General features: G+C 39.5%; 1 protein-coding gene across 1 annotated transcript in view; it reads left to right on the top strand.

The window, feature by feature from the left end:
* LOC103812132 (short transient receptor potential channel 7-like) overlaps positions 1-12868 on the top strand; it is a gene marked incomplete at its 3' end in the record, with an annotated part of 18948 nt that extends 6080 nt beyond the window's left edge. Inside the window, exon 2 of the mRNA XM_009085142.1 lies at positions 12686-12868. Coding sequence (XP_009083390.1) covers positions 12686-12868 — 183 coding nt within the window. The remainder of the gene's footprint in view (positions 1-12685) is intronic.
* Between the last annotated feature and the right edge of the window lie 5959 nt (positions 12869-18827).

The raw sequence follows: 18827 nt of genomic DNA, 5'->3' as shown, positions 1-18827 counted from the left end.
CAGGAATGCAAAACAGCTGAGGCCCAAATCCCTAAATTCTCATGATGCTGAAAGAGTGGCAAAACAGCCCTGGAGACTCAATGATTTGTAAGTGTTAGGGATGATCTTGCCCCAGTAAGTCAGCTCCAACTTTTCTTCTACCTAAATTGTTAGCATCACAGGATGTGCTTAACTTGAACTTCTTAAGAGAAATGACCTTGCTCATTTTCTTGGTATTTCTGGTTCCATGCTGCACAGAATTAAAAAAAAAAAAAAAAAAAAAATCATTATTAGACTGCTGCTTTTTGAATGGAGTGATAAAAAACAGGAAAAGGCAGAAAACACTAAGAAGCAAAAGAGTAGGAAGGGGAAATAATTTGTGAGTATGGAGGATAACAGTGGTCTTAGAAAGAGAAAAATCTTGAAAGCCATCAGGCTGTAAACCAGCAAGGCTGCACTTAGAAACTGCTTCCTACCCAAAACAAACAGACCCTTAAATTTGTTTGCTCTCAGGACTGATGGGAGACAGAGTCTGCAACTCATTTCCCATTAAAACCAGAAATTGTCGTGGGAACATCCCTAATTAGCCTCACGAACACTCTTGTAAATCAATCACTTAATTTTTCTACTCTGACCCATTCTTCCTTGAGTGATCCTTTAATTCCTTCATAATCTCTGGCCTCAACATATACTCTCTGGCAGCTTCTGATATATTTGGGAATACTTTTTATGACTCGTATTTATCATTTCAGCGAGTTGCTGTCTGAGGCTTTAGTGGGTTTATATGGCCTTTATTTAGCTTTTCATTTAATTTTCCAGAATTTATGTTCTTTTCTCTTTCTTTCTTCCAGGCAAGACTTGTATTTTTTTTGCTTTAAGATATGGCTCTTTACTCATGCAGCTTCCATTTTTTGCTTGTCTCTCTTTGCTGGGTTTTATGAAGAGAAGATAGAAGGGAACTTCAGAAATTTGGTCTGGTAAACAGAAAATATTCAGGTTTTGACTATTTTTTTTATTTTCTCCTGCACAGCTACCAGTCTTACCTAGAGTCTCTTTCAAAAATTAAGTATCACCATTATAAATACTTATAAGTACATGAACAGTCACTATTCCTTAGGGATTGTTTTTTGGATACGAATTTTCCAGGTCAGTCTTTAGTGAGAACACTATTTTTTCTTGGAGGTGGAGTCAGGGATTTGTTTTGATGGGTTTTAATCTTAAAAAAGAATTGATCTTTTTCTAACTCCTCTCACCTAAAAGCCCATTTTTCCCACTGCCTTGAAAACATGTGCATTTAGAAGCTACAAATCTTTTTTTTTTTTCAATTTACACTTGTGCAAAGCAAATGCATAAACAGGTACAATCAATTACCCAGCTCCTAACAGAGGAAAGAATTAACTCCCAGTAAATCAGGAAAACAAATTTCCTATTGTTAGAAGTTCAAATTATTGTTGGAACAAATTAGGTATTAAAATAAGAGAGGAAATTAAAAGCAATGGTGGAAATAGCCTGGGAGAATGAGAATATAGTTAAGCCTTGTAGTGAAATTGGTGTTTGGCTCACTGAGAGGGACTCACTCTGTGCTTGAGGAACTCATTCTCCATGCTAGTCTTCTTCAGAGAAAATTCACTAATAATAGACGCTACACTGACTTTGTCTTGAGAGCTAAATTAATTAATTGCAGATATGCTTTGAATGGATATGTAGCAGAGACTGTGGCAAAAGGATATAAACAACCCTTCTGCCCTGAAAAAACAGCAAATTTGTGACTGCTGTATTGTTCTCTTTAAATAATTATTAATTAAGAAATACCCTTTAGATTTTGAGAACTGTAAGTGCTCTTTTTAGGTTCTGTGATTAAAACACTTTCTGCCTGGCACATTGCCCAAGCAAAATGGTTTTCAAATGTTGCATGAGAAGAAAACCTTCAAAGCTCTTCAGAGGGGTGTAGAACCAGTGCCAAAGCTGTGATGCCTGGAGCAGTGTTGTATAAAAAACCAGATTTATATCTCTGCATGTGAAGGTATGTTAGCATCTGTCTGTGTCTAGTCACACTAAAGCAGAGCAGTAGATGTTGTGATTCATAGTGAAGGGTATAACTCAGTCATCTACCACCTACACCTGAAAAAATAAGACCATTGTTCATGGAAGTTGTTACCCTAGTGACAGCACAAGCCACTGAGCAGTCACACAAAATTGGATAGCACCCATTGCCTACAAGGTTAATTAACCTATTCAATTAGTGAGGTTGTTGTTAAAATCTCCCAGCTAACTTCAGTAAAAATAAAAAATAAAAACAACAACCCACACACACACAAAACCTCTTCAAAAGTTGTGAAAATATTTTCTCCTGGAAAATGTTCTCTTCATTGTCCCAGGGGAACCAACCCATGTCTCTCTTTTGAAAGAATGGAGGAGATAAAAGACTTTCTACACATCGAATCAGAGACAATGCATGAATGTAAGAAAAATTAATTTTTTAGCTAATGCCTTAAGGGTTTTACTCCCCTCAAAATAAAAAAACCAAACCAACAGGAGGAAACTTGACATTTGGAGATGGCAAGACAGAAGCAACCCTGGAAATATTTGACTCTCCCAGAGAGTACAGCTGGGATACTTTAGTTTCCCGTGATGTTACTACAAGTAGAACTTTTGGCAACGGCAGTTTGCACACCATCAGTGCAATGTTTATTACCCTTTACAGCTCCCTGGGAAGTAATTTTCAGTCCCACTCAGTTAAGGATGAACAACATCACAACTGCAGAACTTACGGCTCTCTGCCTCCAGCTTGATTGCACATCCCTAGAGCAGGATTCCAGTTTAGACAAGCAACAGACATGACCATAAAAGTATAAAACAACACAGAATCCCCTTGGAATTATTAATGGGAGACAACAGGTGGATGACAGGCTAGATGGGAAGTGGAGAGCAAAGGAAATGTTTCACATAAGGAAGTAGCACACCAGTCACCTCACCACTGCTAAGCAATTCAAACACATTTTTATACAGATAAATTTTAAGTCAAAACCAACCATTAGTTCATGGATTCCTCTCTTTATACAAATGAGGAGTAACCTATTGCATCTTGGATCAAGAGATCCACCACAACAAGCTAATCATTGCCAGTTGTATCACTAGGTAGGATTTATGCTCTACCACAACCTTTCCCAATTATCTGGATTCTCCCACAGATTTTTTTGTTGTCTCTCCAGTCTCTAAGCAATAAAGGGGAGACAAACTCCTCCATGCCTCATCTCGCTGTTCCTCCAGCTGTCAGCCCAGGTGCCAGGGGACTCTCTGTGGCCAGCAGATGGGTGCTGCCTTGGCTGTGCCAAACTGCCTGGAACTGCACTCCACCACAGCTCACGTTTCTGTGCCAGCTCTGCTGCCAGCTGCTCACAGTGCTGTGATAAACAGGGGGAATGATTTGGCCAGTTGCCTGTGTTTAGTTAACAGTGACAGAGTGTTTTCCTTTCTTGCCCACTGAGCGTGGAAGACAGAATGAGTCCTGGTACTCAGATTGTTACATCGACTCAATGGCAGTGCAGCAAGAGTTCCTGCCCCCCACAGCTGGAGGTTTGCAAGGAAATACATGTTGGTCCTTTCTATCCCCATCACTGGATCCTCTGCAATGAGTGTAGTTTGTCTGATTTTGAGCTTGCCCTTACACACTCCCCATTTACCTAAGAGAATTTTCTTGGAGCACATACAGATATAAAATGACACAGTAATACAATTCCCCTTCCTCTTCCCCTCAGCAGTAAGTGGTGTCAAGAGGGCTCCAGTAAGATGAACATATTTTTCAGAAAGCCAAAGTCCAATTTTTGGTGAGGAAAACAGACAGAAGAGAACTCTATCACTACTGTAATACCAGTCCAATACAATATTGGTAAACTGTGTTTAATTAGTAACACCAAATGCCCAAACATTTAGCTAGTATCAGCATTGGGGTTTGGGGAATAGTTCGAAGCCAGGAGGTTTATTATGAACAAGATGATTGGTTTCCAAAGACTGCTGCTCATTCTTCACATTGGGAAGGGATATCTACTGGAACTACAAATGAGAATAATTAGGATGATTGCTCTGAATAGAATAATAATACTAGATCAGCAGATGGGAGAACGGTGTCAGGTATGTTTATCCAAGGCACTGTAGGGAATTAATATCATATTAATGAATGTAAACGAAGTAACACATTCTGAGGATCTCAAGACCAACATTAAAGAGGATACAGATGGGAAGTGAGATAGTTTATCCTTTATTGTGTTGTTAATTGTTGCTGTGGTAGATAATTATCATGAACTCATCCTCACTGTGTCCAGGCAGATTATCCAGTGAATTGTGGATAAACAGGAATGGTATACAAACAATTTTATCTTGCCATAAAATGGTGCTAGGCACTGTAGTGCCTGTGGGTTTTTGGCATTTACATCATCAAAAATGGCAATTTCCTGGAATATAATTTCTTGCAGGGAAAATTTCACCAGTGCATCATGGAAATAGCTCATTGCCAACTGTGTCATTTCATTCTCACTATCCAAGCCCTAGGATCTGAACTCATTTCAGAGCAGAGAGAAATAATTATGCACTTCTTATATTCATATTTCTGCTTAAGAAAGTTCTGCAGCATGAATTCAAACCTGCTCTTCTTAGAGAGAGGATGATGTCCATATGGTCAAGAGTGCTCTGTGTCAGGTCTCACATTTTTCTGAAGTTCTTGGTCGCTTCTTATGTGCTGTGGGGACCCAAATTTCATCCACTGTGATGCCTGTAACTAGTTTTATAAGGAGTTGTTCTTGCTGGACATTGAGAACTGTGGTAGTTGGCTATTTGAGACCTGGAAGACAAATGGTTATTTGAATTATCAATATAATTTGCATGGTGGCTCACAGTTCAGCCAGCAGTCACTTTCAGGATGGATTTAGGAGAAGTCTTTCTCCTGATATGCATGTGCTGCCAAAATTCACTCCTACCCCTGCCCTTGTGAAACACACCTGGAGTAAAAAGGGGATTCCTTCTGCATGACAATAGAAGTAAGGCTGAAATAAATGTTCCCCTAATGCAAGGGGAATTTTCACTTTTAAAAGTAAGAAAAATTGTTCCTCAGTGTCATGTCCCCACACAGGAGCAAGCAAATATTTGAAAAATATGGAGAGGAATGTGGAGTCTTGTACTGCATCATCATGAACTTGATTTTAATGCTGATGTGAACAGATCCTAAATTCTTCTTCCTCAAGAAAATTAGCAGAATATCTTTTGAAAAAATGTAGTTTGCATTTAATAAAGAGAAGCTGTTGACAGGACACAGGGAAACAGACCCTCTCCTTCACCAAATGTGTGTATTGCCTTCATTTTGCAAGTCTGAGAATTTAGCTAATACCTCTGTATAGTCCTGTTTATGTGACATCCAGGGACTTGATAGTTTATCTTCTGAAAACAGGTGTTTCAGCATAAACATTCAAATGAGCTTGGGAAAATCCAGCAGGAAAAAAACACCTTTCACTTAGCTGAGGAATCAAGTGTGTGGCTTATTTGGGATGTGTGTTTGAAAACCAGCAGAGATGATATGACAGAGAAGTGCATCAAGTATCAAATGCCATCTTATGCTGAAAAGCTTCTCTGCCAACCTTGAGGTTTTAAATACTCTCATTTTTGCTTCTCTGCCAACCTTGAGGTTTTAAACACTCTCATTTAAAAAAAAATCGTTTCAGCCAACATAATTTCTGTTCTAGGTTAATTAACTATCTTCAGAGACTTGGACTAGGGTGTTGGTTCTCTGCTGAATAGCACTGATGTTTCTGCACACAAGTGATGCTCAGTAATGGTAACTCTCAGGCTGAAGGTGACATTGTGGGAAAGGAGTGGAGGAGATGGAGGTGTTCTTCTAGAAACTTCTTAGGCAGGTTTTAAAAAAAGATTGTACTCCATTCAGGGTGAGAACTTTAGATCAGCCAAGTGATCCATTAATTTCAGTGCAGAGAGTTCACAAGTACAGGAAACTTATTTGAAGTTTCAAATAGTGAAAACAAATCAATATAAGTAACCTGAGAAGTTGAGAGTGGACTGATTCTCAAATTTCTTATGCTAGGGAATCTGAAACACTGGTTAAAGAGTCAGGAATTTTGTTCAGTCTAACTCCTGAACTTGCATGGATTCCTGGTTTTAATTCCCCAGATTATCCATCCATTAATTTTAGATTTAAAAGAAAAAGAAAAGAAAACAAAAACATTTTAAGGAATTGTTTCAAGGAGATATCAAAGTAAGCATTTTGCCTTTTCCAATGTTTTTATTGATGGAAAGAGCTTCCAAAATTTATTCATTGGGTTTTGTCCCACAGAAGCTGCATTTATCACAAAAAATGAGTAATTTCGCAGAAGAAATTATTGGTAGAGTTGGTGGATCCATGAGCTAGAGGATAAAAACGCTACAGTGCAAGAGTAGAAACAAACCAGGGAGGTGCAAACCTGTCCTCTATGCTGCTTTTGACAGTTCCCACTTTAAAACTCTTGGAATGTTATTACTGAAGATTACACACATGCCTGGACCTGCAAATGATGCTGTAAAAGCACAGTAACAAATTTTAAGTGGTTTTCTAACTCCATCACAGAAATCATTAACACCATCTCATCCTTCTTTAAGGATTTGATATATCTAGCAGTCAATAAGTGTAAGGTGAAATCCAAAGTCAGTGGTTTGATTGATTTCTTACTGCTCTATCCCCTTGGTGGAGGGATATCTCAGAGATGAGTTTTTGCAGTGCATATGAAGAGATGAATTGCAGCTAGAAAGCTAAGGAGAAAAAAAGAGGTACCAAAAAATAAACTCTTCTAGTAAATCAGTCAGTGCAACTGCCATTGAAATCCTTGTAATGATGAAAGGGATGTTATTTTCATGGCTCATTGGAAGTCCCATAATTTTTAGTCCTCAATCAAATCATACTGTTGTTTTCTGTGCTTCTTTGGGCAAAAATAATGTCAACACAGACAGCACTCGGTTTCGTCCTTGGGCTCTTTTACTGGACACATCTCTTAGTGTCTCCTGACAGGATCTAAACTCCCCCTTTGCCTAGAGGCCTCTCTGCTCTGCCATGCTGCAGCCTGGCAGAGAACTAACCATTGCCATGTTTATCTTGGCTCCATTTAGAAGGGTCCAAATTGCTTGGAAAGCAACAGAGACACACTTTTGAAATGTGGAACTCTTGGATATGAACAGATTGCTTATTATATTATGCTCACTGGAGATGAAGAAGTCAAGGTCTGGATCGTTGGAAAAACAAACCAGGGCATCTGTTCCTACCTCCAGACATACTTAGCAATGTGCACCTGAGTAGTGAAATGTTTTAAATGAGTACTTGGCTATAAATTCTGAGACATGTCCATCAGATATGGCACAGTATACCTAAAGCTCTGAAAAGTCACTGATGTGCTGCCACTTAAGAAGCAAGAGAACAGAAACCAACTGGATGTGTTTTCTGGAAAATTAACTGTACAGCCTTGGCCTAGTCTGTTCATGTAGGCATTTAGTCTGGAAACAATGGGAATGCACTCAGCTGTATCCAAAAGTGTCAGCAGTTCTGTGCACAGTTGCCAGAGCTCTTTGGGAGGGATGCTCAGTGCATTTCAGAGGATAATGAGGCTACATGAGTAGAAACAGAGCAGGGCCCTTTCTTAGCATCTTCTCTCATCACCTTCCCTCTCACAGCCCTTGTGTTTTTTTCATTCCCAAACATATGGCCAGTCAAAGACAGTATAAATACCCAGAAGGAAATTTGTCCCACAGTTTTTCCATACTGGATTGTGCACATTTTATGGGATATCTAGTTGGTAAATATTTATAAGCATTTTGAATATTTGACATGATGGTCTAGTTAGCAATTTCATTTCAAATCTAGCATGCAATATTTCTGCTTTCTGCTTCCCTCCTTTCTCTCATCTTTGTTTTCTTTCCATAAGCATTTTTATTTAGGGGAGTTTTCTGTTTTCATGTTTATAACATTACTTCTTTTTATTTTTTTCCCCTGCTACTGCTTCTCAAATGCTAATATAAGCAATGCAATATTTCTCTCCATCTTGTATATGTATCTGTGATGTAGATTAAATACAAAGAGCCAAGAGCTCAAGGAGACATAAAAAGAGGCTCTGTGCAACATGCCTAGAGCCTTCATTTGCACAGCAAATTTCATGCTACCCAGAAATGCCAGATAGGTTCCTAGTCTTACTTTTTCTCGTTTCACTTAACTTTTTACTCAAACTCCATCACTCTGACCTGAAACTGCCCTTTGCTGAAAAAAATCTGGTTCGTTTTGAACAGATGTGGAGACATGACAGAGTTCATTTAGAACATAATCAACAGATAATAATAGGGTACTAGGAGAAATTGCAGTGAATGACAAGTACCATCAGCCTTTTCAAAACAGCAAAATTAGACATTTTTAACTCCACATGCACAACAGTGTTAGAAGAAGCAGGAAATGACTAATTTGGAATCCTTTTATTACGTTCTAGGGTTTTTTTCAAATGATATCGTAACATTCTCAGGCATTATCCTGATCCTTCTCTGCTCATTGCCTCTCTTGGAAATAAAATTCTGTTCCATGTGTCATTTGAAGCAGACTGGGTCTCTTGTGTACTTAGTTGTATCCTTCATCTTCCTCCCTGAGGCCTGACAGAGCTAGGCCTGTCAGGACAAGGCCTCAGCATCCCTTGGGTGATTTGCAGTTTTCATTACTGTAAAGATCCATCTGTTTTATGAACCTCATAATCCTCAGACTGCTCGAGTGTGGTAGTTAATTGGGGTACTCAGGAAGGCTTTGGGTTATTGTCATTGCCTGTGTCTGGTTTTGCAGCACTGCTGAGAGGGCTGAGCTGAATTATGTGTCTCCAGGCCTGAGTTGTCTGAAGCTCACTGCCTGTCCAGGTTTGCAGCCAGGATGGTTCTCCTCAAAAGATTTTAGACTGGGAGGGTCACAAAGTGCCTGGTTTAGGGGTCAAACCTGGCTGGCAGGGCAGTGGTGAGGTGGGGACTGTCCCTTTGCACTCCAGGACACAGTGGCTGTCTGCCCCAATCTATCCTGGCAGAGTCACAGAGATCCTCAGGGCTCTGATCTTCAAACACCTTGGCATAACATGGAGCACAAAGAATCACAGAATATTGTGAGTTGGAAGGGAACCACTAGGAGCATCATAGTCCAACTCCTGGCCCTGCACAGAACAGTCCCAAGAATCCCACCTCAGAGCTTGTCCAAACACTCCTTGAACCCTGTTAGGCTTGGGGCCATGACCACTGTCCTGGGGAACCTCTCCCAGTGCCCAACCACCCTCTGGGTGAAGAACTTTTTTCTAATATCTAGCCTAAACCTCCCCTCATACAGCTTCATGCCATTCTCTCAGGTCCTGTCACTGGTCACCAGTATCTGGAAATATCTATAAATGTGTCCTGGTTCTTCATCCCTTCCTCTCTTCCCTTGCTAACCTTTGCCTTGGGCTTGCAGCCTCCTGTGCTATGCCAAAGTTGAACTCCATCACCATCCCAGCAGGGAATGCAGGACCTCAGATGCTTCCAAATGAGTGAAATACAGACAATTTGCACGGTGCTGCCACATACGCCGATAGAGCTTGAATACTGCTTGTAAATAAATCTTCTTGCCTTCCTTGAGATTTTGACTGTGCGTCATAACTTGCAATTCAGTGTTTTCTATGCAGGTACATGATTTCTGCTTGCGTCACCAAAACTACACTTTGCAAGGCAGGATCAGAGAAGCTTGGCTGTCAGTCCTCTGCTAACCTCAGGATTTTAGGAGATACAGCCAATAACGTGTGCTTGAAGGGAGAAATCCATCGAGGTGATGAGAGTCATTGAGTGGCTCTGTTCTCCCGGTCAGGATGATCAGGATTTTCTGTGCTGACTGTGAGCATTAAGGAAGGCAGAGCAAAGATGACAGATGCTTTTGTCAAAGGGATCATCAGAAGACACAGCAGGTTCAGTGATCATTGAGGCTTGTCTTAACACATGAGCAGTCTCCTGAGAGCAGTAAGCTGCTCTCCTGCCTGGCTGCAGGATTGATAAAAGGCACTGTATTTTAGTTTCGTTTAGTTTAGTTTATTCTTTCTACAGCCTGTACCTTGGGCAGATTGTATGGCTGCTTGTGTATAGTTAAAAAACGGAGTAAATAACTTTGAATCAGGAAAACACTCATAGTCTCAGAAAATGTACAGAACCAGTAAAAACATTAGGCTTGGAGATGTGAATAAAATTGGGACTTGATGGAGTTTGCCAGCTGGATGTCTGCCATTTACAGTTGCTTTAGAAGCATTTTCCTAGTTGTTAACTTTCCTTTAAGAAAGCAGAAGAGGGAAAATAATACACACTAGTTATTAAGATGATGTGAAAGTAGTGATGAGAATTACCTAAAATGTGCTGGCGAAGAGATAAGTTGTAAACTTTGCAAACAGTACATAGACAAAGGTATTAAAGCTCAGCAGAGTTCTCACCTTTGTTTTTTTTTAGACCTGCTGGGCTAATTAAGGATCTCCATCACCTCTGGCAGCTAGGCTTTTCATTCCCAGCTTACTTCTATTTTCAGATCTATCTCTATTTTCTGTCCTTCCTAATTCCTGTCGTTATTTTCAGGCTGATATTTTTGTTTGGGCATCTCTTCTCTCAGTGAACAGGCCAAGCTTTCTCTTTATTGAAATTCATCTTGGTGTAGAGAAGATTAAAGCATGGAATTGATTTAGTGGGGAGTGCTTTGAAGCCATAAAGTACAATCTGTCTTTCATTTACATTTCAGACCTTGCTTCACCCCAGATTTGAAAACATTCACTCTACAAACCCTGTCTCCACAAAATGCTCAGGTACTAGATTTAGATGCAAATGTACCATCATTTTCTGCCTGAGCTGTAAGGGAATCTTAAATCTTAGTGCACTCACTTGGCACATTTACAGAAGTCGTGGTGGCCCAATTTCTGCAACAGGGCATTCACCCAGATAAAGATCTACTTGTTGCTCTTTTAGGTTTCCTTTTAATGTAGATTTGCAGGTTTTGCTGATCACCATTAACAACCCAATTAGGATGTGTGGGCTGATTACAGCACTCAAGGATAAAAAAGGGGAACCAAGGTTTCAACCTTCTTGGTAAAGAAGAGGTTGGAAACACACAAGTCAACTTGCAGAAGGTCTCGGCATCAAAATACCTATTATCCCCAGCTCTCCTTCTCAGCCTCTTCTCCTAAACACTGACCACAAAGGGAATGTGCTCTTTTCTGCAAGAATGTCCTAGTTCCAGCCCTGAAGGGTTTTCTGCTTCCCTGTACCTATTCAGTTCTTCTGTGCTGACTGAAACAGCTCTTCCCAGTCTTCAGCTTACAAAGTATGGTAAGTTTGGTTAGCAAAGTTGGGACACACACAGAGTAGAACCAGCCTCAAACCTATGACAAAGTCATTAAACCAACTTTTTTGAAAATTTCATTATCAAGATCACCCCAGATCTGCAGGGGAAAAACTGCCTGAAGAAGTTTAGCCACCTCTAATAAAATCCTACTTTAGACAGTACTGTTCTAATTAATGAATGTTTGTACACTGCTTTGAGATCTTTGTCTAACAAGGAAGGCTAATATGTTGCTAGGTATAAATTGTAGAATTAACAATTTAGAAAATACAGAAGCACAAAGTTAGGTTGTCCTTACCATTTTGTCAAAGCCAGGTATAACTAACATCTTTTTTTGGCTGCTGGCTTAATTAGATAAGCTGCTGAATTTAATTAACTCATCAAACCTAATTTGAAAAGATCTCACAAGTCAGTAAGAGCTTGTCTTATGCTTATTATTTGTATTTGTAGCATCCAGTCTTTAATATCACCATGTTGTTACGATATTAATAGTAGACTTGTGTTCTAATTTATGACTTTTACTCAGATGGTGGCATTTTCCTCATTTTTTTACATGTGAGCATGTGAAAATCAATCACAATTAAATTTAAGGCAGTGAAATTGTTCTTCTAACTCTCTGTCAATTCAGCTACATGCTATCTCTTTTCTCATAAGTGCAATTTGGGTTTGTAAGGTGAATTATTTCAAAGGAAATAGTTTTGAGTTTCTGAAGTCCCATTTCCTGGAGGGGTGTTATGACAAAATGATCCTCTGGATGCTTTTTGAGGACTGTTTAACCAAATTCTAAGGTAATAAATTTGAGACTGAAATTAGTATCACAACTTTATAATTCATTTGAACATATCTGTGTGTGATGTTCCAACTCTCTGTACCAGGCTGAAACTTTTTGAAAGTTACCAAAGATGGGATTGCTAGGAAAGAATCTAAATGGAACAATTTACTGTATATTGTAGCCAGTTAGTAGGACCATTTTTGGCCATAATTTTACATTCCTAGAGCTCTGCCACACAGAGAGGAGAGATCAAGTGATTGCTTACAATCAAAATGTCCTTAGAAATTATTTACATGTTGTTCTGTAAAGCTCGTTGTATTGTAATGCAAACAATGCTGCTGATAGAAACATCACTAATTAAGTCTGGAGGAGTTTATGCATATTTGTGAAAAGCTAGCAACATCCTGGGTGAAATCAAATGCTTTCTTACAGTTCTTTCACAGAAGTAATCTTGCTCACAATTGTTCTCTCTCCTTTTTTCATTTGATTATTTGCAACGTGCTTTCAAATATACTATAAAATAATTCGGTTTTCTCTGTTTTCCTTAGAACGACTATAGGAAGTTATCTATGCAATGCAAGGACTTTGTTGTTGGAGTGCTGGACCTGTGCAGAGACACTGAAGAAGTAGAGGCTATTCTTAATGGAGATGTGAACATACATTTGTACCCTGAGCACTACCGACCAAGTCTGAGCAGGATCAAACTTGCTATTAAATACGAGGTCAAAAAGGTAAGCAATTCCCTTGGATCCCTAGTGAACACCTCCTCACATCTAAATGATGCTTGCTTGATGTCACCTGACAATAATAAATGAAAGAGAGATTTCAGTGGGACCAGGGCTATTCCTAGATTTTTTAGCATTTTGTGGCTTGATTTGCATTTTCTCCCATCTTTTAATACAGAGAAGGTTATTTGCAAAGTGAAAGAAAATACTTCTAGAAGTATTTTAAACAAGTATTCAGTTTTACAGAAGTATATTCTGTGGATGGAAAATTTTATTCTGGCAAATTCTAGGCCTGGGTGGTCCCAATTAATTCCTCCTACAATATGCATTGATGGAAACTGGGCTCCTGCTACAGGACTTGAAGAGCGTTCCAAATTTTTGAGCTAACATCTGTTCTCTCTTTCCCCTCCCAAACCCACCACCTGCTTCATTTTGCCTCTTGACTGTGCTGCTGTGCTGGCTGCAGAAGGTCTTTTCCTGTTATGAAAGCCATTAATTAGAGAGAATCTTAAAACTCCTGTTTGAAATGAAATGTCTTCATGCAGGAGCACATATTATGGAGCCAAATATTTTCTCCTAGGATACTGTGTGTCTGCATTGTTCCATCACCAAACCTGAGCAGAACATCTCAGTTCACTCTTAGTTAGATGTCTTTCAACAAGCTGAGTCAAGTTTAGTTATTGAAGCTGTTGCTTTGGTAACAGAGGTCAAACTTGCTGTGCTGCTCTTTCAAAAAATGAACTAATCTAAAAGACTCAGCATCTAATCAAAGAACAGTCTCCAGTGATCCATGCCCTGAGAATCACCAGGATGTTGGTTATAACCTCAAGACTTCTCAGTGTGTGAAGTCTCACACATTATTTTGCTCATTTATTCTTCTAAATATTTGTGTCATCCTTTAGATACAAAGACCATTAGCCAGTGCTAATGTGAGACAGAGTTACTGTAATGCTTTGGGCACATCCATCCTGGCTTAGTTGGTTTCAGAGGAACATTCCTCCATTTCTTACCCTGTATATATGTGTGGCTTTGTGTAATGCATGAACACTGACCTAAAGCAACGATGGGAGGTCATGCACAGTTGATCTTTTTATGTATAAATACCTTCCTACACCCAGGAAAGCAGAGCATCCATTCTGGATCACAGCAACTTGTTGCTCACCAATGCTGACTGTTAAATTAATTACAGAATTTAAATATGAGCATTCATCAGCCTCATGTTGACTCTCCAGTTAGCACTTTTCAACAGATTCTTTTCAGCAGGCAGTATGTGTCTATATTGAGTATTTAACTGCTGACTCAAAAGTGGATAGTTCCATTTGTGGGAGGCAGAGATTTCAGATAAATGGCTTTGGTTATTGGCAATGGCATGATAATAGACTGATATTTATCACACTTACTGCACAAAGACATTGTGTTATGGCAACACAGTCATGATTCCCTTAAGAGGAAATGCATCTCAGGTGCAAATTTTTTCTTTAGTTGAGAGATATTTAGGTTTATGTACACAAATCCTGTGCTTTGAAATCCATTTCCATTTTAAGAAAATACTATAATAGAGAGGAGTGAGAGTGAAATATTAGACATATTTAACAAACCAATTCTTGGACAGATTCTGTAAATTTCAAGTCACTTTTTCAAAGCTAATGACTCATAAGGACTAGATTATGTCCAACTGTGTGTTCCTCAGAGACATGGAGCTCCTGTAGTGGGTCCAGCAGTGGCCAACAAAGGTAATTAGGGAGCTGGAGCATCTCCTTTATGAGGACAGGCTGAGGGAGCTGGGCCTGTTCAGTCTTGAGAAGAGATGACTGAGTGAGAACCTCCTCAATGCATATAAATATCTGATGGGAGGGTGTTTAAAAAATCTATTTCTACCACTACCTTCTTAATTCACATTTCCTTATTAGTACTCTCAGTGCCTGCATTAGACTTCCTTTGATGAAGATTTGCAGAGAACAATGAAACATATTGAAAATTATTATTTAATATCCATGAATTTATTTTTACAGCTGCTGAGGAAGTCACTATTTGATCACACTTTTATTTCCAGAGTCTGGGAAAGATGTCAAGGGCTCCCATTATCAGGCAGGAGAGCAATTATATCTGTAGACTTTCATTAGGCCTTTGAGCAATCTTTAAAAATCTTCCTTGTTCCTTTAAATTTCTATTACTTCATTGTGCTCATACAGTGCAGTCACCACAATGACAGTGTATAGGAATGGTATTTTTCTTTAATAGTAGCAGCTGGTCTAATAGCTTCTCCCACTCTCTGCCCAGATTACAGCCCTCATGGAGTTGTGGTGATGGCAAGAAGTTTAAGGCTCTAATATAACTGGAGGACTTTCTGTAAAAGATAATTGAAGAATTAAGAAACTCAGCTTGTGCATATTTTGCAGTGAGGAGAACGCTAAAATTACAGTAGTGATCTTTAAACATGCTGTATTACAGTAATTCTCTACACTATTTGTACCCCAGGATTCTTGGAAAAGTTCACTCAAATGTCCTCTATTCAAGTTTCCCAAAGTCATTTCTCCCTTCAGATTAGCTGTTTTAATGATTCATGATTCCTTGAAAGTTATTAAAATAGGAACAGTTTGTCAAGAACCAAACAAATAATTTTCAAACATTGAAACATTTACTGAGTCCTGGATTCTTTCCAGTAATTTAACGTTCAGCCCATGTTATGGGAGTGTTACAAATTTACCATTGCCTCTCCTGATATTATTTAACAAAGTTTTGCACTTGCATACTCCAGTCCAGCACAGATTTCTTTCTCTTCCAGCTGTGCAGGGAATGGGGCAAATGGAGGAGAAAAGTTTGGTGCAGGAAGAGCATCCAGGCTGTATCCAAGTGTTAGCTTGGTTACTGCAGGACAGGGCTGGGGAACCCTCACAGAGCAAATGCTGTAGTGGAGTTCAGCACCTGCTCAAAGAAATGGCAAAATAAAAAGCAGCATTAAGGTGGGACAGGAATGATTTAGGTTGGGTGGTTTTGGTGGATTATAATCAAAAGTGGCTTGAGTTGCTAAATTGAACTTCTTGGTCCCAACGATCATGAGCTTCATGAGCCACAGATACCTTTGGCTGCTCCTCACTCAGTCTTACAACACCTGGAAGTTTACCCTGTCTTCCTGACTGAAAAATTTATAACAAATGTGGTTTTTTCTTGGCTTGAAACAATCAAATCATTTTGGTTTTCGCCAGAGAATGGAAATAGAAAGGTAACACAGCTTTTCTCTCTGTATGAACTCATTTCTGGCTAAGCCAGAGTGTGATTTCTACCCTTGGGAGGGATAGGTACAGAGGCTGAGGATACCTTTGGGTAGCCAATAGTGAGAAAATGAAGTCTCACAACAAAACTGTTTTTCTGCTGTATATCAGCTGTACAGAGCCCTTCATATTTTCTGTCCTCAGTCTGTACCTCTATAATCCTTTCTTTTCTCCCTTTAATGTTGGCAGAACACTTATATGTCAACATTTGCCTTTAGGTGTAAAGCAGTTGCTTCACTGTAGGAGGTGACATTCATTTTCCTTCTTTTCCAATGGCAGAATGATCATTTCTGTATTCTTTTAATTGAAAATGTTGAGTGCCCACCTCTGTTTTCTCAGCAGCTCAGTTCATACCCACCACAAAGCCAGAGTACCTCTCTCTTTCACGAGTTTTAATTTAATTAACAGTAAGACACACAAATTGGGTTTGAAAATAAAATAAAAAAAATCAGAAGAATTAAACAGAACACCAGATGGCTGTGTAAATCCTATTTAACAGAGAGCTGGAACAGGAACTTTTCTCATAACTATATTATTAATAATTAACATATGGAGGATGCTCTGAACAGAATACTTATGACTGCATTAGATTATAACTTCTCACTGCATTGGTCATGCCACTCAGATACTCAAGTGCATAAGAAATCTCAACTGTCATCAAGAGCTGCAAAAATCTGTGCTCCTCATTTGGTCACCCAGAGGTTTTACCCTGCACAATACCTGGTGCAAGAAATACCTTCCAGGGTCCTTCTCACCACTGAATGAGGCTCCACTGGCAGCATTTCCAGCCCATGTGGGAGATGGAGAAAGTTAGTGCCTGAACAGGCAAAAGAACCAGCACTGCTTGTGCTGAAGAGACAGCTCTGCTCCCAAAAAGGTGCAGGAACAGACACTGCCCCAAACACAGACTGGGGCAGAGCTCCACTAGCACATCCTTAGGAAGGTGATGCAAGAGAAGCACAAGAGAATAAACTGGAGAACAGAAGGCAGGAGAAACCCAGGGATGACAAAAAGTTCTGACATTTCTCCCTTTGGTGAGAAAGGAGTTTATCTGTGCCATGTGCCATGGTGGGTAGCTATGGCCTGGTGAGATCTTTGTGCCCTCAATTTGCAGTTATCCTTCAGCTGTGCCCTGTGGAGGGGACACCTCAGGGGAAAGGGGAGAGGGTGCATCAGGACATGCTGCCCACAGCCTCATACACAGCCTACACACTAACCTTAGCAAATATGGAAAAGTACATTTTGGTAATCCAAATTAAACATTTCAGCTCCACAACTTTAGTTTAAGAATTTCTCATAGAACAAACATTGAGCTTTCAGTACCCCAATGGCTGTAACATTCACAGATCTGGCTTGGAACAGGTCAGGGTTATGTTTTATCATCTAAGTGTGAAGCCTCAAGGAGAAGAACTCCTCAAGCAAAAGGCTTTCAAGAAGTTGACATTTTGTTTCTGTAGTCCCTGGTTGTGCTTTTTCCATTCTTTAGCTGAGATCTTGTGGAGTCATTGACAGCTTGGACTGTGGCAGTGGGAAGAAAAATGCCTCTTGTTTCCATCACTGCAGAGCCAGTTGATACTATACAAATGTAATTTAATATCTAAGTGAACAGTAGAAACACTGTGGTCATTCTGACTCTTAAGCTTATCTATGCAATTTTTCTTTTTTACCTTTTTGATTGCACATTGCAGATATTTTGTCAGAGATTGGCAAGGGAAGGAGTCACTTCCCTTTGCCACAGAAAGTGTTTCTATATCTACATATTTCATTAACAAGGTTCCTTCCTCCCACTACAATCTGTGACTCTGATTATTTCCTTTTGCCCAGGTGTTTTAATTTCTTTTCTTTTCCATGACAAATCTCATTTTGTTATTTCCTGCCCATACATCAATCCTCTGAAGGCTTCAGTGAATCATATCTCCATCCTGAATAGTGTTTGCAATATTCCCAATTTACTGTAATATGTGAACTTAATTATTTTCATTTGCAAAGTGTCACAAGGTCTTAGATGTCCATCAAGATATAGACAAGTGAGTATGGGAGCATATCAAACTCATTGCATGGATGTACATTGCAGATGAAAGGACTAAAAGTTACCTTTATTAATAATAAAATTCCCTTAGAAAAGAGAAATTGATATGGTTTGCTAGAAACCTGACCTTATTTGACTCCAATTTTGACTTTGTCCATCTCCCCAAGGTCAATAGACCTGTAAATGTGTACTTTGGATGGAAAGTCAGATATGGATGAGTACAACCCTTCAAAAAGGGTATTTGTCCCTTCAGGTTATTGAGGGTATGTTCCTAAGTAGTGTTCAAATTTGGATGTCTGCATGGATACCATCCCAGGGTGAGGCTGTCCTACATGAGCTATTTGTCACACACCTGGAGATGTTTTCATTTGAGTATGTTTTTGGAACTCTATACCTCACAGAGAGAGGAGTCTCATGCTATGAGTGAGTCTGTCTTTCCATCAGCTCTGCTGGGAGTGAAACCATCTACACTAGAGGCATCTGAACTTGAGGTCCAGCCCAGTTTCTTCCCTGTATAGCCAAGGGAAAATAGTTTTTGGCTCTCCTGGGGAAGAGGCTGTGGCATTTTAAATTTTTCCTTCTGTGCTCACTGTGATTGCTTTTTTAGATACCAAAGGGAGATTGTTGTTTGGTAGTTTTTATTTTTATTGTGGCATGTTTTCAG

Source organism: Acanthisitta chloris, unplaced genomic scaffold, assembly GCF_000695815.1.
Source record: "Acanthisitta chloris isolate BGI_N310 unplaced genomic scaffold, ASM69581v1 scaffold2182, whole genome shotgun sequence".
Classification (NCBI taxonomy): Eukaryota; Metazoa; Chordata; class Aves; order Passeriformes; family Acanthisittidae; genus Acanthisitta; species Acanthisitta chloris.
This window is presented reverse-complemented; position numbering and strand designations above follow the sequence as displayed.